The sequence below is a fragment of the Apteryx mantelli genome, chromosome 2 (assembly GCF_036417845.1).
Source record: "Apteryx mantelli isolate bAptMan1 chromosome 2, bAptMan1.hap1, whole genome shotgun sequence".
Taxonomy (NCBI): domain Eukaryota; kingdom Metazoa; phylum Chordata; class Aves; order Apterygiformes; family Apterygidae; genus Apteryx; species Apteryx mantelli.
The window spans coordinates 147,525,104-147,549,980 of record NC_089979.1 but is presented as its reverse complement, the minus strand read 5'-3'; the positions used below and the strand labels follow the sequence as shown (position 1 = coordinate 147,549,980).

Here is a 24,877-nt window from a genome sequence, read left to right as displayed (position 1 = left end):
TTCTACTTAACGTCCGAGGCATCTAGCATCCTGGTCATGAGACTGGCAATTCTTCATTAGTACAGGAGAAGACCAAGCTGTCCGCAAAGGAGAACCAGAGCAGGACTGCGTGCCGAAGATGCAAGTCATAACTTCTAAAATAAACCTGGTAGCAACAACTGGGAAGACACACTTCTCCCATATATCCATACATCTGCTACAACTCAAACTGCTCTTCCTGTATGTACTTACTGGCATGTTTTGTGATTTTTTTTAAACAATGCTATATAACATGTATCTATCCATTAACATCCCTTCATCATTCATCTTCAGTGACAATAACATTTTAAAACTGAGTTTGCTTGATAGCTATAGCAATCTATTAAATTTCTGATTTTTCACTGAAGCACATTTCACCTTTCAGTCATTTGTGTCATATCACTCGTATACCTCCTAAACTTGAATATACCCCAGTTAAATATATAAACCCCCACCCTACAAATCTACACCTGAGCTAGTCCTGTTCTCTGCTCCCTTTATAGCCAAGGGAAAGATATAGACACTTTTAGACTGCAGTTCACCTACCCTGCTTTTATGTCTGTTTTGAGGATTTGATGAATAATGCTCCACAGTCTAGAGAGTCAACTGGATCTCCATTGACTAGGGAAGTCCAGCTCAACATCTATAAGCTTGATTATTCCTGCCCCATGCTATATCCTCTTTGCTCTGCTCCCCCCATAGCATCAAGCAGAGATCCTTAAGACAAACTTACAGTTTATTCTGACATGCGGAGCTAACAAAGATTAATGTTGTATATCTGGAGGGCTTTGGCTCAGTTGTCAGGGATGGGAAACCAGCAGCCAAAATTACTGCTGTCTCATATGTTTGAAGGTTGAGGGTTAGATCTCATTTAGGCAAATGAGAAAGGCAAAGAACAGCATGCATCTGGTGTAAAATAAACACATATACTCTGCTAAAACTGTTCCAAGCTTAACTCAACTTCCATGGGAAGCTAATGAAAACAGTGACACAGATTTCTTTACAATGGTTCCTCTGAACTGAGAGATCATGTTGCCACCCCTAAACACACAAGGCTGTACTTTGACTTCTTTTTCTCAGTGTATTTTTAAGCAGGACAAAGTATCACAAACAAGAAATTCCACCTTCATGTTGTTTACTGCCACTGATAAACTCTCATGATCAATTAATACTTTACACCTACACCAAGCACTCACTGACATGTAATAGGGATCCACCATTATCAAATGTACGGACTAACCAAAACCCGCTAACATGATCACAGCAAGATTAAACAGAAAAAAATTTACAAACAGAAGAATCATGCAGTGATACAACTAATGTAACAGCAATGGATTCATCAAATGTTTTGCCACTGAGAAACAAGCAAGACAACCAGGTAGAGAAGGAAGTCTGGTGCCTCCTTGCCGAAAAAACAAAACAAACTCTGAGAATAAAAGGCAAAAAAAACCCACAAAACACCTCAGAAAAAGATGACAAATTCTACACTTGCAAAACCACAACTTAAATCAGCAGGACATGAAGAACTTAGTTTAAGCCTCTGCTGACACGCGCAGTCGCTGCATTGCTCTACGCACACTTCACACTTTGGGAGTCCTGCTCTCAGCCACGAGCACTTCGAAACACGTTTTCCTCCCGCAAAAGCCCAGCTTCAGCAGCACCGTCCTGCAGCCACAGAGTGCACCGGGCTCCGGCCACCCCTCCCTGCACTGTCATCACCTCCGTTGGCCAAATCAAGCCGCCTCCAACCACCCAGGGGTCTGGGATCCCCGGAGGCTCCTGTCCCTGCCCTCCTCGGGTCGCCCCTCGGTGGCAGCGCCCTGGGCGCACGCAGAGCCGCGCAGCCCCTGTGAAACCAGCGGGCACGGCCCCCTCCTCCGCCATCCGTTCGGCATCAGGGCGCTGGGGACAAATGCTGCCGGGGATTTCCCCTCCAACCCGTGTCTTAAAATAACGTGAGGATGTGGGAGGAAGCATCTAAGTTCACCCTGCCTCACAGGGTGCTATTTTAAGCAGGAAATCCCCACGGGCTGGTCGGGTTTTGATGCTTCCTCCCAAGTGTTGCCCCTTCCTTCAGGCTCTCCACCAGACTCCACTTCCTCCTCCGTCTTTAATCACCTGATGACACTGCAGCAGGGAAAACAGTGAAAACTGCTATCCATGGAAAAGAGTAAGAAATGAAAAAGTATTTTTCTGCCAAGATGAAAACAGTATCAGCCAAATACTTTTCATTCTGCAGCAGAGACTTCTGCTATTTCTCAGGCTACAGTACCAAACTTTGTTTTGGTAACTTATAAAAAAAATCATTTGAAAGTCAACATCAGCAAGTTTGCCAGCCTTTTAAAAACTGAAAAACACATACCTGGCGTACGAAACTATTAGAGGTAGTGTCAGAAGATGTACTCCCATCTGATCCTTTAAATCGGTTTTTTCTTCTTGCCCCTTTACCGTAAGACTGTAAAAAAATGATTAGAAGAACAGCATTAGTTTATGTAACACCAAAGCTTCTACTACAAACATCATGGATGCACGACGCTGTGCTAGATTATCAGGGATTCAAACATTTCTGCCATTTAATGGGCACATATTCAAGTAAGTAACTGATGGGACTATTTGCGTAAGCACTCACACAAGTAGGCTGGATCAATTGAGCCCTGAATGTTTACTTTTTCACATTCAGCTTTGGGGAAGCATTTATAGACTTGAATAGTTGTATTATTATTCACACAAGTCAAAATGATTAAAAGGTACAGTTTGCTTTGTAGCCAGTTTAAACACATAGGAGATGCTGGAGAAGCCTCCAGTACATCACAGCTATAAGCCAAGTCAGTTGAGGGAAAATTAAGCAGTAAGAGGTGACCAAGTTGATTCAGATACAGTCCTACGACACAGGAAGAATATATAATCAAAAAAAAAAAAAACGGAAATATGTAAAAGCAGCAGAACAAACAGAAAAGGAGTAAAACATATAACTGGAAAAAGGAGGAACGAAAAAGCAAGGTGTCTATAAGCAAAGCACAAGGAGAAAGTAATGGTTGGCTGAGGTAAAAGTGATTAAAGTATGTTTTCAAAACATATTAAATGCCTAAGAAAAAATAAAAAAGCTGAACACAGACCACCACTAAACCAAACTGTAGACCACACCACGACACTGCCTCAGATACCTTTCCAGGGCCTCCCTCCCAGGTAAAGCAGAGTCTGGCAGATTGTTCCTGCGTAACTTCATTAAGACATACTTCATCAGACCTAGTTATGTTGCTTAAATTCATCTAAGCTTATATCAAAATCATGTCTTGATTACTTCAAATATTATTTTCGTCAAGATTGATAAATGCAATCTTTTCTCACTCATCATGCTGATGTAAAGGTCATTTTACTAATCCATCTCTCCATCATCTCCCATCTGTAAATACCTCCCACAGCTCCCCGCAATACACAGGCCCTTTGTCTTCGCTTCCAAGGCCTCCCTTGGCCCGCACCCAATCTCAGCTCTCATCTCACGTTCAGCACCCGACTTCCAAATTCCACCAACACTCAGGGAGGAAAACAAACACGAGCCTCCGTCACCTACATGCTAGACTTTCAAATGAGTTATTTCATAACCTCCCCCATACTATCTTGCAACCCTTCTCCCAAGAATACAGCTTCCTTTACAGAAAGCTCACTGTTCACCTTAAAATAAAACAAAAAAAACCTGGATAATAAGATACTAGTGTGCTGATACCTCAAAATATTACAGTAATGAATTATAGTATTTGTCCAATATTCTTTTCTAGATTTGCAAGTCTCTGCATCTCCATCCCACTGCTGTCTTTGGCCGTAAACTGCTGCTGGTTCTGCGTTTAGGCATAATGAGAAAACTCTTAACAGCTTATTGAGAACGTGCCTAAGAACGTGTCACAGCACAACGCTCATGACAAACTGGCCCTGATACAGCAAACCCTGGGATAAAACTGTGTTTGGGTGCCTAAAATTTGTCCTTCCCTGGCTTCTTCTGAGCACCATGCTGAGCTCCGGGCCCAAGTCCCTTCCGTTTTCACAACAGGGAAGGCCGGGCTCCAGCGCAGACTCTGAGGTGCACTTAGTATCTAGGGCTGACAGGTCTTTAAGATCATGACTTCAAAAGCTATACTGTAGCTCTAAGGTTATACAGCAACACATATGAAAAATATGATGGGATATTTTGCAATCTAAGGGCAATTAAGAAGGATGACAAATAGCAACTACTAACAAGATTATTTTTCAAAACAACGAATACAGATACCTTGCCTCCAAGAGATGCACCAGAACAATCTCTGGAGTGGCATCTGGACCATTAATGTCGACTCTGGGGAAATTCCAGAGCCCGAGTTGAAATCTAATATGATACCAGCATTTTAGAAAGAATGACTCAGGATACAATAGATCTGTCAGCCTGACACTGATTCTCAGCAAAATAATTTAATATCTGTTATGTCACTAAGCTAATAAAGACTTAAGAGAAGGGTAATGATTCTCCCCCAAAATACAGATTTATGGGAAAGAGATTTTGCCAAATTAACATGATTTTTACAAAACTAAAACATTCATGTAATAAGTTTCTGAAAGGGACATGAATTGATAGCACAAACATGTTGTTTAGGACAGAACAATACAAAAATCAACATGCTACAGATTATGGGGATTAAAATAGGACTTTTTGATAAGTCTAAAACTGTAACCCGGTAGGTCACAAGATGTAAAATGTAAACTGAATAAGCAATCACTTTATATGGGTGCATTTTTAAAAGGGATCTTTGACAACAGAAAACTTTTTTGATAATATAAGTGTCTTCATAGATTTGTAAGAATAAAGATTAGATTGGAAGCATGATTACTGTTAAAATATTTGAATAATTTTCCAGTTACTGTTAGAACAGACAATTCTAGGAAAATCATCTTTTTCCATCCAGTATAGTATAATATTAAGGTACCGGAAATGTGCAAAAAGTATTTCTGACATTGAAGGTCTTACAAATAAAAGAACTTATGAAAACCAAAATTTACCAGTAAAAAATTACAGTCATAAAAGTAACTATGACTGTACTGTGAGAGTTGATTGTTAGCTGCCAGTATCCTGACCAGCTTTTCTCCAATTCTTATGAAAGGCTGCTAAAATATAATTCACAAAAACTAAAGAATTTAAGGCATTTACATCACAGCTCAAGAATATGAAATATCCACATAGAGAGCACAGTATCTAGACAATTTTATAAATAATGTACAGTACAGTAATGTGTAATCCCCAAAGAAATACTACAAGAATTTACATATATTATTCTCCTACACAGTCACATTTTGTATTTGTATGCAGTTTCTATATATTTGATTTGATTTATAGAACCTTAGCGCTCAGTTTCATAAGGCAACAAAAATTACTACAAAGGCAAAAAAAAGGGACTGTATCTAGAGTTATGAGGATAAAACACCACCAGAATAAAAATGTGTTACAGTTATACACGCACTACATGCACAGATAAAATACACAGTCATCTACCTGGGTAGCAACAACTAAAAGCATTTATCTCAGAGAACATCACAGTATGAATCCATCTCAAACTGAAACCTGCCTTGATTTTTCAGTTCTTTTGTGTGCGTGTGCGTGTGCGTGTGTGCGTGTGTGCGTACAGCAGCACACACATTCTTGTTCTAATCTTATGTAAGTGAAAACTGTTCGGGAACACAAGCTAAATACTAGCTTTGACCACAAAAAAATGTTTGACATGACGACAGGCTATGTCTACAGAGCTGTTCCAAAAATTAGAGACAGTCAGTTTCACAACAGTTTTTTTGCACAGACTGATATGTAATAGGAGAAAAGGGGGTTATTTGGGCATGTTAGAAAAGTGGGATCTGATAACTACTTTTATTATTTTAAAGGCTAACAGTCTGGGTTACATTCATTTTCTAGGCCCTTATTTTGACTTTCAAACTCATTCCCACAGTCAGAAATGTCTAAAACATTGTTCTAAACATGAGGCAAGCATTCCATAAACAGATCTTTACATGTTTAAGAAAATGATTAAGAAAGGATCTCTAGCATGTGAAGAATCATGCATACTCATCCTGTCATACTATATTTCACTTCTTTGAGTGTATTTTTCCATAACACCTCAGTGCAAGAACAAAACCTTTGTACTTAAAATAATCTACCAGTTACTTGCAATTCTGGGGGGGGAAAAAAGAGATTTTTTTTCTTCACAATGAACCCAATACGTTACTGTGATTTTCATATTAAAATTAGCTGTCTTATCTATGCTCTATGCAGCAGTTGGCTGTAATTAGGTAGCTAAAAATAAAGGGCTGAATCACGACATGCAGACATTGGCCAGTGAAAGCAGCAACATGGGGCCGTCTTTTTCATACCACCCAGTAGCCCTAGCTAAAAGCAGAACAACCAAACAACAACACCTGTGCAGCCTCGCACGCTGTCTCCAACAGTAACAACCTCAAAACCAAGCATGAATAGCTGCCTATGAGGAACCATGATTTGACCCAACTAATTTTAATACAACAGACTCCAGTCCTGCAAACAAGCCTGTTGATGAAGTTTTGCTCACAGGAGTATTCTTACTGGATTTCTGCAGAACTTCTTACACAAGAAACGCTATGAATAAATGTAAGTGTTTACAAGATCAAAACTGTAGCTTGGTTTATTAGTCAGATGCGTGAAGTTCTTTTAAAATTGGCTGAGTCGCCTGAGACAAGAAACACAACACAAGCATTTATGTTCTACAGCTTCTTAAAATACCTGGCAGACGATGAGAGACCTTAAAAAAAATCTTCCAAAGTAATCTTGTAAAAAAAATTTCATCCAGCAGAGTCTTAACAAAGCAAAGAAAGGCTCTGCTTTCTAACTCTGACTTGAAAGTACATTATGCAACCTCTATTCAGTCCATGTAATGAAATAAAATATGGGAATCATATGAAGTGTTATATGCATGCATAGCAGTTTCCTGATAATTAACAGTTTCATATACAATTATCTCAAGTTATTACAAACAGATGACATTAATGTCTGTCAATGAAACCCTTTGATTTTAATGAGATTTTGTCTCAACACACGAAAAGCATGCATCCATAACATTTAATCCTCTAAGACACATGACAAACAGAAGGCATGGCGAATCGCTAGCATCAAAATACTATCATCTGGAAAAGGAAATATAAAACTTTTCAAATGACCAACTATCTACAACCAGGAAACCAATCTTCAGTGGAAATCTTAAAATGCTATACACCAACCCCTCCCACTGTATTTTACACCAAAGCAGAGAAGAGCAGTATATGCAGGGTGAGCCTGAACCTTTACTAATTATAGCAGACAAAACAGCACCAGCACTGAGACTGATACCAAAGCTAGTGGACAAGGATAAACCCTTAAAAACTAGCCTGCTAGTCTCATTCAAAGAATAAAGCAAAGGTGCAGAAGATTTAGGCACCAAAGTCACTGAAGTGCAGTCAGGTCTTGGAACAAAAATAATGATGCAAGATAGGAAATGGAGAGAACAAAGCAAACAAAAAATAAAAATACGGAGCTGGAATTAAGCTTGCATGATCTCAGTGATGATGAACAAACGACCAATTATAATGATCAAAGAACACCTAAAAGTAAAGGAAAAGATTGATCCTGAAAGCTTATAGAATTGCTAGATAGGTCAGAAATGAGAGACAGTACACTAAGCATTTTCTCCTTCCCATGCAAAAGCTTTGAAAGATATTTTAAAATTAACGTACATTAGATAAAGAATAGAATCACAAGACAATGCAGAATACGCAGGTCCAACTCCATCACTCTCTTAGAAAAACAAGTTTTTGCTACTTTAATCAATTTCTTACAAGAAGGCAACTGAGAGTGTTCCCGTAGATAAAACCTTCTGAACCCTATCTGGTAAAAGGCTAAACCTGCCACCACTAACAAACCATACCCTCCAGCTGATACCCCCCAAAACAATACCCTTCAGATGCTGTAGCCTCTAGCATCTGCTAAATTATTGTAAACCCTCAGACCTGTCACTCGAACAAAATAACCTGGGGGTCTTTGGATATAAAGGGTCAACTACAGAAAAAAACATGAATATTTCTGATTTTTGCACCATAAATCAGAATAATCTCATAAAGGAGGGGTGGCTAGCCTTCTGACCCTATGCAATATATACCCAAAGTCTTCATAAAGTAAGGCCTGGAAGACGTACACCTTGGTGATGAGCTTCCCAGCACCCCATAGCTCTGTTCTAAGATGAGAATTGGGGCAACGGGACAGTGTTGGACATAGCTATATCTCTTGGCTTGCCCCTATCTCTTGGTCAGGGTTTCAAGTCACCCTCCATGGGCAACACTGGTGCAGCCCTGTGACATACATTCAGTGACGAAGTTGTGGCGTTCCCCATACCACAGAGAGGAACCGCACAGAAGACTAGATCTCCAAACATGGATTTCTTCCAACAGACACCATTTGCTATCATGACGTAATTTAAAAAAGACAAGAGCTCAATTCAGAAATCTTGTCAAGAGTGAGGATCTCCATATACAGTCATTGCGTTCACACAAGCTGCTGAGGCTAAGTCCATTCCAGAGTCCTTTTTTTAAATCCTCCATCTACACCAAAGCAAATCCAACCAAAAAACCCCCAAAACCCTAAATAATTGGATGTATTTATCCAAATTTGCAAAAATAATCCAAAAATAAGCACTTGACAGATGCTCTTTCTTCCCTCTCCCCTCCCCTCAAAAATGGAAAATTTATCTCTGCTGAGAAATCTGTCATAGGGTCAAATCTTTGATGCCCTTTTGTTGGTGTATCATACAGCTTTACCAATACTGCTGCAAGAAATACCCTAATCCTCACTGGTCCCTACGCTTCTGAGCCATCTCCCAGTGCTTGGTCAAGGTCCAGGTCACTTGGCAGTCCTGTCCCCCCAGCACAGCCAAGAAGGGGGCACCTGGCCTGCTCCCTTCCTGCCTCGCGACCCAGGAACCCAGTTTCAAGTCTGCCGCACACCTATCCACCCTGCAGCGCCAGTGATGAAGATATCTGTTTTCAATTCAGCAAAACAGGGGCAAGTAACAGTAGCAGGTGTTAAAACTCATGCCTAAACCCCACTGTACCTCTTGCAGCCTTTTAAGATCAGTGACTATAGTTGTAGGCCAGGTGCCTGCTTCTCCATACCTGATCTCCATGAATTTGCATATTTCTCTTAAACAAGTAAACAGAAAAAGAGGCATTTGCAGCCAGCGATGGGGAAGCTTCCCTCTGTGAAGCAGGGTGTGTTGCCTTGCTGACAGAGACTAGGGCAAGAGCGCTGATTTTGATTGCTTTGTGTTATTTTGAAACTCTTCTATTCTGGAACAGAAAAGAACTGAGTAAAAGAAGCAGTAGAAAAGTAACTGTAACTCCAGAGAATCCAAGGTTGGAAGAGTACAGGAACTTTCATCCACAACATTTGAATTATAAACCTAGAGACAAAGCAAGACAAAAACAGAGATACTACTCTCTAGAAGATGGTTAACAGATACTCAAATAAATTGGGACTAAAATTGCTGAATTGTTTCAAAGGACTTACAACCTAGGAAAATGTAAAAAACAATGATCATAGCTCATATATGCTGATGATGTAAAATATCCAAGTGGCAAATAACTGAGAAATGAGCATGCAAGACCACCTATTATCGGTAGAGTCCAGGAAAATGCAGAACAAACCATAAGAGCTGAGAAGAACCATCAGAAAAATAACAGCTGAAAGTTGAAGGGTTTTTTTAAGTCAAAAACCATTAAATTTTAATTCCTGTCATTAAGAAGTACAGCACTGAAATGAGGTCACCACATCAGGAGAGAAAATACTGCCCCTTACTGAGGACCTTGAATGAAACTCCAATGAATGGAGTTTGATTTCATCTCTTCCTCATTCGAATACGCTACTGAGCTACTGCCACATCACATCTGGCTTCTGGGGAGGCTGGCAGAAGAGAGTAAAACCTTCCACACATCCTTAAAAAATGGTTATTGTTATTATTTAAGTAAGCAAAGGGTATAAATTTTGTTTTTTCAATCAATTACAAGTTAGTCTTGCAAGTTAGTCCTGGGAAATACTCTACTGCAAAATGTTTGTTTAAAGAGTAAGTAAACAGGGTCCATGTAGTGATAAATCAGTTTAGCTGAAATAGAGCAGCAGAGGGCAGTGTGATTAATCTGCTGAGAATAAATCTCTGGCTATTCTTCTTATTCCTCATTACTGCAAGACAGCCTGTGAGGGGAAGGTGCTATGCAACTGAAAAGATAGCTGGAGATCCAGGAAGGACAACAGTCATAGGTAGGGTTAAATAATTAAGCTGCTATTCAGGAGTCACCAAAATGTACATTACTCCAAAATTCACAGCAATCATAATCTATACAGAATGAAAAATGAACAAGCCCGTCCCTAACTCCATGGCTCCCGTTTACGTTCAGCAATGCAACTGGACCGGCTGCAGCTGAGCTCAGTGCAAAGGGAAGCCTGTGCCCATCACAAGCAAGTGCTCCTGGAGCAATGAAGCCTTTCAACTTGAAAGGAGGAAGCACTCAAAATAATCAGAACGCAGCAGAAATCTAAATCCAAGTGAAAGAAATGAAGAAAACAATCAAGAAGGAAACTATTGTCATTTAAAATGTGTCAAGGCATTAGGACCTGCATTGACAGATGATGCATGAGGTGGCAAGAAAAGAACAGTAAAAAAATAATAATGGGGAATAGGGAAGCATTTATCTAGGATAAGATACTTCCTTCCTGGACAAGGGATTGTTGCCTGTTATAAGGTTTCATTACATTTCCTTTGAAATATCCCATATAAATTACAGATTTGATTTGGTATGACTGTTCCTATGACACAACATAGGAAGCTATATGATAAGAAAATAGAAATAGAAACTGAATCTAACAATTTCTGGGGACTAAGGGACTTTGAAACAGGATCAGAAAATGATTAAATGAGAGGGAGAGAAAATGGAAGAAGAGGGACCAAAAATTACCATGAAAAGTATTAATATGCTATGTTACAATACATTAAGACTAAATCAGCATAGCATCTGGGTTATTTAAAATAATTAAATTGAGTATTCTAATTAAAATTTCTAGATTTGAGACATTCTTGAAATAAAGAGTTAAAAAGGGAAATGGAATTGATTTAGAAAAGCAGATACTGATCATGAAGCACTCCGAAGCATTTCAATAGCTTGCATGTTTTATGATTTCTGAAAATCAAGTGCTGAGTTTATTACAAAAGAGTCACACCGACAACTACTACTTTGCATTGACTTATACGTGAACATCGTGAATGACTGCAAAGTGTAACAAGCAACACACGCACACATTTGGATAAGCCTGGACATCTCAAAGTATACCACAACCCCTGTCTGGACTAAGATCCAAATGAGTAGCTATGCTTTTTACAGTAGTATGGACATAAGAGCCCCAGTGTATTAGGTAAGACAGAAACACACAGAGATACCTTGCCTCTATTTCAAAGAACTCCCCAGGGAGAGTACAGTATAATTGTCAGGATCAACACCTACAGGGATTTTATATTCCCTTTGCAGGTCTTGTTAGAAAAATACATTATAAAAATACATTATAAAAATTATAAAATTAAAAGATATATAAAAATATAAATACAAAAAAATAATATATACAGAGGCTATCTAAGAACAGTTCACGTAGTTAACACTGTGGAAGTAATTACTCTTAAAGACTGTTAAATATATTCACTCCTCTGCCAAGCTATGACAAGTTTGGCCAAAATCTATGGACAGGCACAAGCCAATATATTGACCGTGGTGCACAGCCAGATTAAAAGAAACTCTCTGCTTTGCAAAAGTAAAATTCTTGGATAAGAGAAATCTTCAAGCTTGTTACAAGCACACAAAGGCTCTTCAATTATATTTTGCTAAATCATAATTCCCAGAAGTAGCACTTCAGAGAGAATACTTTCAGGAGTGATATCACTCCATGAACTCGCATGTTTGGTTTTTTTTTCTGACACACTACTTGGCATGAAATGTTTCTAGGATTGATACTCAAGTACCTTAGTGAAAAAGATAATGGTGGGCATAACTGAAGTACCTGTAGGCAATCTACTTGATGATTCACGTGTTCTCATTAAGCTTCTTTTTCTCACTGTGAGTATGTTCTAAAGCAGCAAGATCTTACAATATTGATTTTTTAGAAATCATGTTAATGGAGCAAAAACCCAAATCAGAATAATTGTCTTTCAATGCAGTACATACGAAGGAATTAACTGAACATTATTATTCAGACAAAGGGATCTTTTGTTCCTGTAATCTTATTTCCTGCACACCTAAGGTTTATGTATGACTAGAATACATATGTATGCAGAAGATGAGATGCTTGTTTTGCCTAATGGACTTTGGTTCAGAAAACTGAAAATTATTCACTGAACTGAAAAACTGCATTATCACTGTCTTGAGAAGTGGTCCTTTTTTGGTGCAGGCATTCAGAAACCAATCATATAAAGAGAATGTAAGTACTTTACCTGAAACATAAACAGTGCAGGAGTTAGCAAACTATCCTCTCTCTAGAGAGAGATCCTTTATCTAGCTAAAAGGAGGGCTAAGAATCAACTTTATGATCACTGTTTGACATTTGTCCACAGCAGAGATGTACTATATGATTTGACAGTTGCCAATTCTGTGCTTAGGGCTGAAAAGAAATAAGAAAAGAGGGTATTTGTAGGTTTGAAATTAGTTCCCTTGCCACTGTTTCTGGAGAAGTTGGCAAGCATATGGCCCTACTGAGAGGTCTGCTCTACACCTGGAAACTGTAGACAAATTCACATCCAAAGAGACACTTTTTAAGTTAACCTAGTCTCCGTGTCTGCATTTTGTTCCACTCTTTGCGATCCCCAGTAAGTAAAGATCAAGTAGTGAGTCTTTTGACACACCGTTTTCCTGTGGCAATCGAGCACTTCTGTGATGAAATCAAACCACTTTTTTCAAAGAAAATAAAGGCTCAGAGATAGCTTTGGCAGCAGCAATAGAAACTGCCACCCCAAAAGGAAAAAAAATCCAAATCTCTGTCCTCACAAGAACAAGCATGTTTGTATTTAAAACGCACACAATCATATTTTACCACTCTGTTACTGGGTTTAAAAACAGCTCCAGAAGTCTGCGTGGCCAACTATTGCAAACTCGGAGATATTCTACAACATTCATGTATGAAGCAAGAACCACCTTCCAAAACATGAAGCCCCCACCGAGCCGGCAACCCTCCGCTCCCCGTCCTCCTCCCTGCACCCGTCAGCCTGAGGGCAGCGCACGCGGGCCGAGCTGTTCACATTCCGGACGCGCGCACCGCCGCCCGCCGCTCCGCGCCGCGCTCCGCAGGCGGCCCTGCACGCACCGCGCACCGCCGCCCTCCGCGCCGCGGCGCCGCTTCCCCGCGCAGCCCGGCTGCGCCCGCCCGCCCGCCCGCGCAACAGGTGAGCAGGGCGCCGCGCCGAGCACCGCGCCGGACGCCGCGGTAGCCGGAGAGGGGAAAACAGCCGCGGCGCGAAGCAGCGCACGGCAGAGCGCCTGCACAGCCGCGCGCTCCTGCCGGGCTCGCTCCAGATCACCGAGCGGTTATTGGACTCGCAAAGCCTCCGTGGCACCGAGCACCATTGTGTGTGGAAATTAAATGGCACCGGGGGGCTCTCTAGGAGAGCTGTCAAACTTTTCTGACGGCGGGGAGCTGCAGTTGAAGGACAGGGAGCTCTGGCAGCCCGGTCGCTCCCCTCCCAATTTGCCCCGGCGGGAGCTCGGGCTCCCCCCGGCCCGCAACGCCCCGCCAAGCGCGCCCCGCCCGCCCCGGCCGGGCCGAGAGCCGCCGCCGCCGCCGCCGCCGCCGCCCCTGCCCCGCTCCCGCCGCCGCCCGGGGCCCGGCCCGGCCCGCCCTGCCCCGCCGCCGCGGTACCTGCGCTGCCGCCGCCGCCGCTGCGGGCAGGGGGTTGTCCAGCAGCTCCATCTGCACCTCCTGCGCCGCGGCGGGAGGCGATTTGGACATGTCGCTCTGGACCATCGGCGAGGAGCGCGGGGCAGCTGCGGCGCCGGGCCGGGGCGGCGGCGCTCTCAGCGCCCGGCCATGCGGGCGGCGGCGGCGGCGGCGGCGGCGGCGCGGCGCGGCCCTGCCTGCTGCCGGCGGGGAGCGCGCAGCGCCGGGGGACGGGGCGCCGCCGGGCGCAGGGGGAGGGCAGGGGGCGGCGCGTGGGGAAGAGGGAAAGTGACAGCGAGCATCGCCCCCCCGCCCCGAGCTACCGGGAGGGCGGCGGGCGCGGGCGGTGCCTCCCTCCGGGCGGGCGGGGGCTGCGCGGCCGCGGCCCCGCGACGGGGCGGCCGCTCCCCGCGGGAGGGCACCGCTCGGCGCGGGGCTGCGCAGGCCGCGGGCGCGGGGCCGCGCGGGGCCTGGCCGCGCCCGGCGGCGGCGGCGCTGCCCCGCGGGGGGCTCGGGCGCCGCCCGGGCGGCGGCGGCCCCGGCCCCGGCCCTGGCCCCAGCCCCGGCCCCGGCGAAGCGGGCGGTCCGCGAAGGGCGGGGGAGGGTCGGGGGGTCTGAGCGGCGCCGGGGCCGCCGGCCGGGAAGCGCGGCTGGGGCGGAGGGAGCGGGGGAGTGCGCTCCCCACCTGCCGTCGGAGACGTTATTTACAAGTAACGTTGCCCTCGAGGCGGGCAGCTCCGCGGCTTGCCCGGTACTCGTCGCCGAGCGCGCGTCAGGGCGGGGGCGCGGCGCCCCCCGGCCGGGCGCCGCCGGCAGAGCCCGGGCCCGCGGAGCCCCGGTACCCGGTACCCCGCCGCCGTCCGGGCGGGCGCTCCCGGTCCCTAACCAGGGCGTCGCACGTCTCAGCTCGTGTCGAAGTAAAGACGAGCGTGGGATATGGTTGCTGTTAGTGAACAAGGCAGCGCTTTTCAGACGGGAAGCTGTATCCATTTAATACGGTTTCTGCCTGTACTTCTTGGAGAGTCCCGTAGGCACATCAGCCAGGGCCGAGTAATTCCTAGCTAACAGGTGAGATAAAGCCTACTATCTATTTTTATAAAACCTACAGCAGTACAATTTTAATCAGGCTGTCATGTACCCCACAGGAGACTTTTGAAAGGTTTGTTCAAATCCTTACCTAGGAGAAACGGCCACCACCCCGAGAAGATCTCCCGTTCATTTCTTGGAAACACCACTCAGCTGTCAGGATACAGCCTAAAGCCTCTCACCACATAAGCACTCCATGGACCAAGATTTGTAGTCAGACTAGATCTTATAGAGACAGACTTGTTACCGCTCATTTTCTTGTTTGGATTGGATCTAGCAACGCTGTAGACATCAAGAAAGATAAATTTGTGTTTTCAGTATCACTTTGTGATTGTGAGATCTTTTATCAGTTCATGTTATGAACAATGAAAAACTTTCACTTCTCCAAAAATTTTTTTTATTTTGAAAAGTTGTCATGTTATTCTTCAAAAATCATTTCTAGGATTTTGCCCAAGTTGTTGTCTATGGCACAAGAGAACCATAATTTAAGCAAAAAAAATGTCATTTTATATGCTTTGATTTCCTTAAAATAGTTCAATAAAGACACTGAAGAATCTTCAAACTGTAAGGATACAATATCCTGGAATGCTTCCAAATGTTCTCTTAATGATTGTAACCAAAAAGGTACTTTCTCCTTACATGTTTGAGGGAAGAATGCATCCTTCACCCTCTAATTCAGGCCTTGAAGTAATTTTTTATATCTTTGTCACTTCCAGATTAGATTGTTTTAATAGAGTCACTTTTTGTGACCATCATAACAATTAAGGAAGTTTAATACATACGTGAAGTTTTACAACAGACCTTAACACAACATTCCTGTTTCTTTTAAGATTGCTAGGAGCGTGGGGGATGAGGGGTATTGAAAGAGGTTGGCTTGGACTTCTTAACACCTTAATAGCTGTGGAACCATTTATTCTTTTATTCTAAAACATTCTCCAGGAAAGATTTCCTGATCTTGGCATATTGTCTTCCACCATGATTCAGTATAGTCTTGATTTGGCAAGTTTTCAGGCATCCTTCAAAGGCTGCCTATACTCTCTCACACATTAGAAATTAGAAAAGACTGGTAGCTATTTATTCATGTAACAGTTGTCCTTCATATTGCCATCTGAATTTTTCATTGTATAGAAAATATATAACTAACATTAGATTTTTTCTTTTTAAGTATTCCGTTCTTCCTTAAGAGCAGTAGAGATCATTTTGGAAGCATTACAGGCTCTAAAACCATAAATTGTGCATCTGTGTTGAAAGGGTATTTCTACTCTCTCATAAATTAAGAGCTTGAATACATCAGATGAAATTCAGTTTTCCTTTGCTAAGTCCTATATCCATTATGATTGCTTTTTCTTCATTTCTCTCCTCTATAAAAAAAGTAATGATTTTGCTTCTTTATATACCCACATACAGGAGCTGTAGAAAGCAGGGAATCAGGAAAGAAGCTTTTAAGTCACACATGAACAAAAGGAGGCTTACTGGCTGTAGAAAACCTTAGTTAAATATAGAGAACTGTGGCTTATAGTTTTCCCCTAAAAACCTAAAATCCCCCAAACACACAAATCACCTCCAGATTTCTAAGAAGTTTATTTTATTTTCATTCCTGACCAAAAATATGCTATCTAACTATTCTTTAGTAGCAATTATTATTCATTGCTTTGATGTAATGAGTGGCTAGAACATCTAGGCAAATAATTTTAAGTATCTTACTCTGTTCTACCCTTTGGGTTTAGCAGTTGTGTAGAGTTCTAAAACCTTGAACTGTGCAGTGCAAAATCCTTCAGCTGAACACATATATATGCAGGCATCCCTCTGCATGCTGTTTTTGGCCACATCTACTCCAGGAGAAAGGTCAGTGTGTAAAAGCAATATGCACAGACTCCAAATTGCTGGTTCTTTCTCAAGGGGAAAACAACCTGCTATATCTAACCATTTCTCAGCAGAAAACCACTGTGCTGCATTTTTTACACTTTTATCTGCAATGGAGAAGTGTTGTGCACGCTTATTTGGACTTTTCCGGACATGTAAATATTAGAGGACTGACATAAAGAAAGATAAGCTGTTTTTTCAAACAAAAAATAAAAAACAAACAAAAACTGAAAAAAAACTGTAGGCTGACAGAGAAGATAAGCTGTTTGGGTTCCCAAATTGCTTTTTTGCTGCTTGAGAGATTAGATATTCTTCTGGAGCGAGGAGTGCTGTATTAGATTGCATGCTTGATTGTTTTACCACAAATACAGGAATGTCTATGTCCGGCCCGGTGTTCTAATGCACACACACACAGTCAGTGCAGGACTGATTTAGTCTATGACCATAACCTGAAAATAGGCCTGGGACATTGGGCTGATATTTGTGAAAATAAACCTAAAGATTAAACACTTATGCCCAGGGAGGTCATTAAACAGTTGCATTAATAGAAGCCTGCGAGCTTACGATTGCTGCAAAACTGTTAAAATGTTTGTAATTGAGCATATGCCTAAAGCCCTGATACAACAAATTCATTAAGAAGACCAGTTAAAAAGAAATGCTGGCCACCTAATCCTCTGTGCCACCTTCTGCTTAATATGCTTCATAGCTAATGCATTCAATATAATGAAAAACAAGAATACACTCAGTTACTTGGATTTCAGGTCTTAGAAAAGAGAGGATATAACTTCTTCTCCAGTGATTAATTGCAGGCTGGTTGATAGAGTGAAAGCTAAAGAGATTCCCCTTATTTTTGTATTTTATCTTTCACATGACAAGTCTGAACAAAAACACTCAGCTAATATCCAGACAAGCTCACTTAGGAATCTATTATCAGTCTGTATCAGACCTGAAAACAGCACAGGCTGGCTGGATTTAATGAACTGATCTGTCCTGTCAACTTGTGTTTATTATAGTATGCCTGCTTTATTCTGCAGGATGGAGGTGAGATGCAGCAAATCCTTGATTGATATTGTTATGATATATTTCATAGGAGGGGGGGGATTGGGAGGAGCAAGTTTTCTACATGATGGAATATATGCACCAGATACAAACACTGGCAAAAATGCTCTTAATGCACAGGAAGGCTCACAATGCTTGCAAAAGCCACAACACCTACTAAGCACATATTTTCAGCTCTTTTCAAAACGTGACCAAAAAAGGCACGCTCCTGCTTGCAAGCTGTTCACTTAGCAAAAGGCAATTTTCTTGTCGATGGGTTGTATTTGAAGTTTATGTTTGATTAAGCACTTCTTTAGAAGTTGCTTGTTTCGGCTAATACTTTCTTTCCTTTTTCTTTGCCCTCCTGTCATAACTGAGACCACAGATCTCCTTTTGTATCCTCAGTCCTTACCAACTATGGTGTTACTATTTATAGTGTTATTGCTCTCTTATTATTAAATACTTGAATCACAAGAGCACAAAAAGGCTTTATAGCACTCTGACCCACAAATACGTTCAGTCCATGTGAGTTACTGACATGAGAGACAACTTTTAATAGACAAGGCAGACTGTGTTTAAGGACAGCGTCGGAGCTTCACAGCTCCTTAAGGTTGGCCTTTCCTCTACCCTCCATTAATCCCTGTGGTCAGCTTGGGCTTTTGTGCTTTAGGGAAGAAATTTTTTTTTTCCACCCAGCAACACTTATTTGTGGCACCAGAGTCAAACTTCATTCACAATAAATGGTGTAAGAAAAGGCAATGACAACCTCTAATCTATATGAGGATTGCAAAACCATCAATGTGGTTGACAGTTAACTCCTCACTATCAAGGTTGTTGGCAGCATTAATATGCCCAAAAGCTTACAGATTCTTTGCCAACTTAAATGTGCATAGATCTGAAGCACAGATCGTGGATGGCACGGGTCCATGTTACCACCAAGCTAATTTAACGGCTAACGATTGCCAGAAATCGTGTTTTGCTTCCTCCTCACCTTGGCTGCACTAACTTGATTCTCCCTTGCGCACCACTTGTGCTTCTCTGAACGCAAGGGACTTCATTCCAGAATTAAAAACAAAATTAACAGAAAATTAATTACCTTTTCATAGGGTTAATTCTCTGCTGCTTTATCTCCGTGAAGCATCTTACCATGCTGGATGAGCACAACTGCTGGGGTGAAAGGGGAAGGAGAGGACAGCAAGGATACATGCTTCGAGCTGGGTTGCAGGAATTCCTTTCTGGCAGCACACTAGCCTTTAGAGCAGCTTATCTGTAAACATCAAACTGCACCCAGGGACAGTTTTGAAAACATTTCTGCAGAATATCGGTTTGGCTTCTAGAAAGTAATTTTTGGTAAGCACTTTCAGTTTATTCAGTAAAAGGAGGAAGGACAAGTCTTCAAGCTTTTGTTTGTTGCTCCTTTTTCTCCCATACTGCAACCCCCTTTCACTCAAACCTTCCCCTCCCCCCCATTTTTTACCAAAATTAAGGTTTAGTTTTGTAAAAAAGCAATTTTCAATAAGCTTTACTGTGTGCCTACAAGTAGCCAATGGCCTTCAAGCTTCAAAAGAGAAATGATTTTGGAGAGGAAGACATCGACAGTCACATTAGTGCTACGCTGTAACGTCTGCATTAGCCACAGTCAATTACTTGCCACCAAAACCACCTTTACTTATGTGTTTCCAGTATGTGTGTGCATATAGATATGTATATATCTAAATTTTGAGAGAAACATTTGCCCACTGGAAACATGAAACAGTGCATAAGTGCCATCCTCCCCTCTGACTCTGTTGCCCTACTCTACTTAATGACAGGTAATTCAATGGTTCAGCATCCCATTGATTTAATATGAACAATGCTGAACCAGTTACACATTTTGATTAAGGTAACAGTTCTTGCAGTGTCCTTCGAAAACCTAAGAACCAAAGGGGGGGCTGAGGCAGCAGGTTTTCCTATGACATCACTCTGGCATCACGTGTGCCTTTCATAGCAAAAATTGCTAAAAGCCTAATAGCAACATTATGTTCCTAGCCATAAACAAAGAAAGAAAACTGTGGCAACCATCAATCAGATTTGCTTTACATTTTGTAGCTAAATATGCATTTGAATATTATTTTGAAACCATCTATTTTAAAATATACTTTCAAGTACTTTCTGTGACGTTTCTCAAATCTGAATGGTTTATTAATATCATTAGATGTTAGAAAAACAATTTTCCACTCAATTTTGTCCTTTTCCATTTTGTAGGAGAAATAGCTTGAAATAAATATTATACCAGTTTATTGCCTTATTGAATTACACTGATAAAAATAGTACACAAGGATCAACTTTTTAGATTACATATCTGTTAAGAGCCAACAGCTAATGTGGTGGTGTGCAAGCCTATGATACACAAGACATTAAAATCAAACAATACAGTACTACCCCTACTGGGTAACATAGGAACTGCTGCTCATGGTAAAAGTCATTAAATACATCAACATTATCTCTTTAATTAGTTTCCTGAATGGAATGGAATATTCCTGAAAAAGGAAGAAAAGAATAATGATCACGGCACGGTCTGTCATTCACAGCAGGAACATTAGGCCATCAATTTTCTCTCAAAGCATCCAATTAAAAAATGGAAGTATAATTTTACTAAAAATGTTCCCTTAATAGGGAGCCTATACAGGACTTGCTTTTGTTTACATCCTTTTATGAAAGTCTGTTGTGCAAATAGTCACTGAAGACATGTGCTTCTGACAGAGTGAATAAACTTCGGTGTGAGATACAAAATTAAACCCAGGTGAGTTTAATAGACAGAAGGAGCTCCATGGCAACAAATACTAAAGAAGCAGGCTGTTAGTGAGAGCTCTAATTCTACAAAGATATGTGGAGCATTTTTTCTTTCATTTTAGCGCAACAGGAAGAAAAATAAATTCCAGGTTGTGATAATGGCAAAAGCCTTGAAAATTTTCCTTCAGAAGAATGCAAGTTGATTATGTTCTTTGGGAATTGATATTTTTTCTGTATATTAAATGATTTTTCTGAGAAGAACTGAAAATTCAGGATGAGTTGTTTTTTTTTCTGGGCAGCATTTCAATCAATTTCACTGATTTTTTTTTAATAGACTCAGGGTAACATATGTATATTCATACACAGTTCATTTAGTCCTGACTATAGGAGTTGCTATAAGAAAGACAGTATTGAAGCCACTTATTGCTAGACTAGTGCATGTGGACTGTTTCTGTATTTTTCACACAGAGTCGATGAGGAAAGAAGAATTATTTTTGAGTAACATTAATCAATGCCAATGTTAAAAAAGAATCTGTACAACAAGATACATCTTAACATTTTCAAGTTGACATGCCATTGCCCCACCACAAAAAGTACATGCCTTTAAATCAATTGTTGCAGCCTTGACCATAACATAGTTTAATCTGTTTCTCTGTGACAGAGTCACTGTAGATCCCACAAAGCAGAAAGCCTCCATCATCAATGTCTCTTATTTTATTCTATCTTGGTGTTAGTGAGGTGGATATTTTTAAGAAACCAAAAACAAACAGATAGAGACTATTTTAAAGCATACCTAGCTTGAGTGATGCTTGACATTGGCATTATGTTGAATTAACTTAGTTTTATGAGTTACATCAGAGGCATATTTGAAGATTGCTACAGTCATATGGTATTTTCCAAATAAATCTTTAATTTTGTTGGCTTCCTAGCTGACCTGTCTCTCAGCAGGGTCACCTGATCTTTTATTTGCTTGCATCCAGATTTGGCTAGAAAACTAGGGAAGAACCCCAAACTTACGTTCTAATAGCTAAGAAAAGGAATTCTGGATGCGCTCCTGAAGCCCAGCCCTTTCCAATAGTCCTACTGACTCCAGTGGGACTATTCAAGTCTGTGAGAAGAGAGAGGCATCAAAAGAAGAGAACAATTCATGCTGATCTAATACTTGGGCACTGGATATTTCTACAGTTTTAGTTTTCCTACATTTGTATATAAAATAGCATCAAAAGGGTCCTGCAAATTACTCAAGTAAGTAGCTTCATAGAAGCTTTCATGTGTTATGAGGTGCCACACGGTAGTTTTTAACTGGATGCCAGAATCCCAAACAATGATTTTTTTCTTCCACTGGATATACTACAATATGGCTTATAAACACTAACACAATTTTTACTTCATACAAGCATTCCAAAGAACCTAATACATAATAATTAAATAATTACTGCAGCGGATATTTTGATATCTTCAGAAGGCTCATCTACTATTCAACACACAGCAAAAAACATGTTTTCCTTTCTATGGGCTGACCCAAAACATTTAGAATAGATCAAAGACATATTAAAAAAAACACAAAAACTGTGTATTATAGTAAGTACGCTAAGAATAGAAAAATAGTACATTGATGAACAGCTACTTACATAAGTAATATGGCCAATGTCATAAGAATTACTTATCAGTGTAAATCATATGCTTAATTGCTAAGAGATTTGCAGTTTGGTCCCCCATGAGGTTGTTTTCTTTGTGAAAAATCTCTACCATGTGCTTTTACCAAAAACAATACTTTTTTATTCAATTTTGCTATATATGTCTCCCAGCATAAAGAAATTGTCTTAAATAACTAGGAAACAATGACAGTAAACACAGTGAGATAGTCAGGATAGAAATTTTAGCTGTTTGTGGCCAAACTATTGTTCATGAATCAACTCCTGAACTCCTGCTGTTTCAAATCCAGTATGTTAATTTAAAACAAGATTAATTTTTGGTTCTCGCTCATATGCTGAGTATTTTAGTTCTCATACTAGTAAAATAGCCATTTGGCAAGCCGTTCTGCTGTGGCAGCAATTCCCAGAAGTGCAAAAGTGGGTGAGTAGCAAAGTGGGCAGCAGAGTATGGTCACCAGCTCAGCTGTTCCAGCTTAATTTGCTGTATAGTTCCTTCTGGAAAAAAGCAGTATTTTGACTGCAGTATTTGTTCAGCCACTAGTGTAAAGCAAATAGACTTCCTCAGGACTTTTGCCAGTGTAAATATACCAGATAACCTTGTTCATTAAAAAAAAAAAAAGGTTGTGCACATCAAAATATCAGGGAGAACCTGAAGATTATGCAGGAAAAAAAAACCCTCTAATATACCTCTTGCTCAGAGACTTCAAAAGCACACAGAAAATTATGTGGTCATTAAGTGCTGCTATCAAAATGCATACTACTCTACACTGTATCCTCAGTTTACTACATATCTGAGTCTCTGCTCTGTTTTTCTTGGATTGCACATATGCTATTGTGCAATAAAAGTCTATAAATTAATTAAATAGAGTTCATGTTGCTGCCTGCAACTATAGTAAAAGTTTATTTACCACAATCCAGTATAGTGTTTGTGTATAATCTCTTCATTTTTATAGCTATGTTCTGTGTATTTTAAGAAAAATTCACGAGTCTTCTACGTTTGATATCATGCTTCAGCTAGAAAGAGGAAGGTAACTTGTATGTCTTACATGGACAATAAGTAGGTGTTCTGTTACCTTTAGTGCTTTCATTAATCTGGATGTCTTATGGAATTATTATTTTTTTCTGATAATCTTGCACTGTATCATTTAAATACAAGCTTTTAAAAATATTTTTATTTGTGGTTTCTTGAGCTTGCATACCACCTCCCATCCACAGATCTCAAGTACTTATTAGATATAATATTATAATAAACCAGTTTTAAATTATAATTTACAGATCAGGAAACAGAAGTGCAGAGCACTTAAATGTTTCCAAGGTATTTTAACCAAAATGGTCACTGGATAAATTCAAATGTCCTTGAGAACAGTAATTAAAACTCAGGATCGTCCCATTTTATTGGAATATCCAACCAGTGGAATAAAAAGTAATAATCACTCTTCTCCCCATTCCTAGTCCCAAGGAACCTTGTGTTCAGAATAGCCAATCCTTGATGGTTACCAAAACCTCCTTCCACATAACTAATGTGGATCTAAGCATCCTTACAGGTAGGTGTTCTTAGGGAAAAAAGTTACCCAGTCTGAGCTCATAGGTGTAACTCTAAAAAGAAATACAGAAATACAGTGTCTGTTGAGTTTAGGGCCTCTGAGATCATTTGGCACCCCAGCAGGGCTTTCAGGTTCACTGGTTAGTATCATGGAACCTTGGTTCAGTTCAGGTCATGTTTTATGTGCTAAATACTATTTTTAGATCAGACCTGATGTTTCAGAAGTAGCTTACTTTTCAGAGATACTGCACAGCATCTTTGATAGGAAATCTAACCTGATTGTCAAATCAAACAAAAAGCAACAATTCCAAGTAGAAAAATAAGAAGCAATGAACTGAAAACACCATGAGGAAACAATGCTGATATCTACAAAAGTCCTTTTTGTTTTTTTGGTAATGAAAACAGATATCAGATTAGAAACCAAAATATTCTTAAAAACAGAAATCAAAACTCTTTCAGCACGATTACTATATATACAGTTTGTCCATGCACATATATATTTTATATGATGAACAATATTGATATTAAAAAGATATCAAATTGATTCTAAATGTAACATATAAGTACAAACATTATAAATGCAAAATGTTTGAATAATTCTTTTTCCAAAAATAATTCTTAAAAAAAATTTTAAAAATCTTTGCCCAGGAAGTAAAATGATATATTGCAACCCATCAGTGCAAAGAAACATAAAGTATTCACTAGCATTTCCGCATCTTCCTTACTAAACATATTCTTTAGTCAGCAAAGTACTCAAGACTAAACCTATGTAACACATACACAATTATGAAAGAGTAATTTGATTAGATTTTCAAAGACTTAAAAAGTTAAAAGTACCATTGCATTACATTCATAGTTAATGGTCAGATTAGGAGCCATATGTAACAAGTGTCTAGGATCAGTTTTTTATAAAACAAAAATACC

The 24,877-nt window shown here is 40.5% G+C and overlaps 1 protein-coding gene across 1 annotated transcript in view; it reads right to left on the bottom strand.

Annotated features, from left to right (window-relative positions):
* Positions 1 to 14,155, bottom strand: part of CACNB2 (calcium voltage-gated channel auxiliary subunit beta 2) — a 262,930-nt gene extending 248,775 nt beyond the window's left edge. Inside the window, exons 1-2 of the mRNA XM_067291766.1 lie at positions 13,979 to 14,155; positions 2,381 to 2,473 (exon numbers count right to left, since the gene is read on the bottom strand). Coding sequence (XP_067147867.1) covers positions 2,381 to 2,473; positions 13,979 to 14,083 — 198 coding nt within the window. The 5' untranslated portion in view covers positions 14,084 to 14,155. The remainder of the gene's footprint in view (positions 1 to 2,380; positions 2,474 to 13,978) is intronic.
* Between the last annotated feature and the right edge of the window lie 10,722 nt (positions 14,156 to 24,877).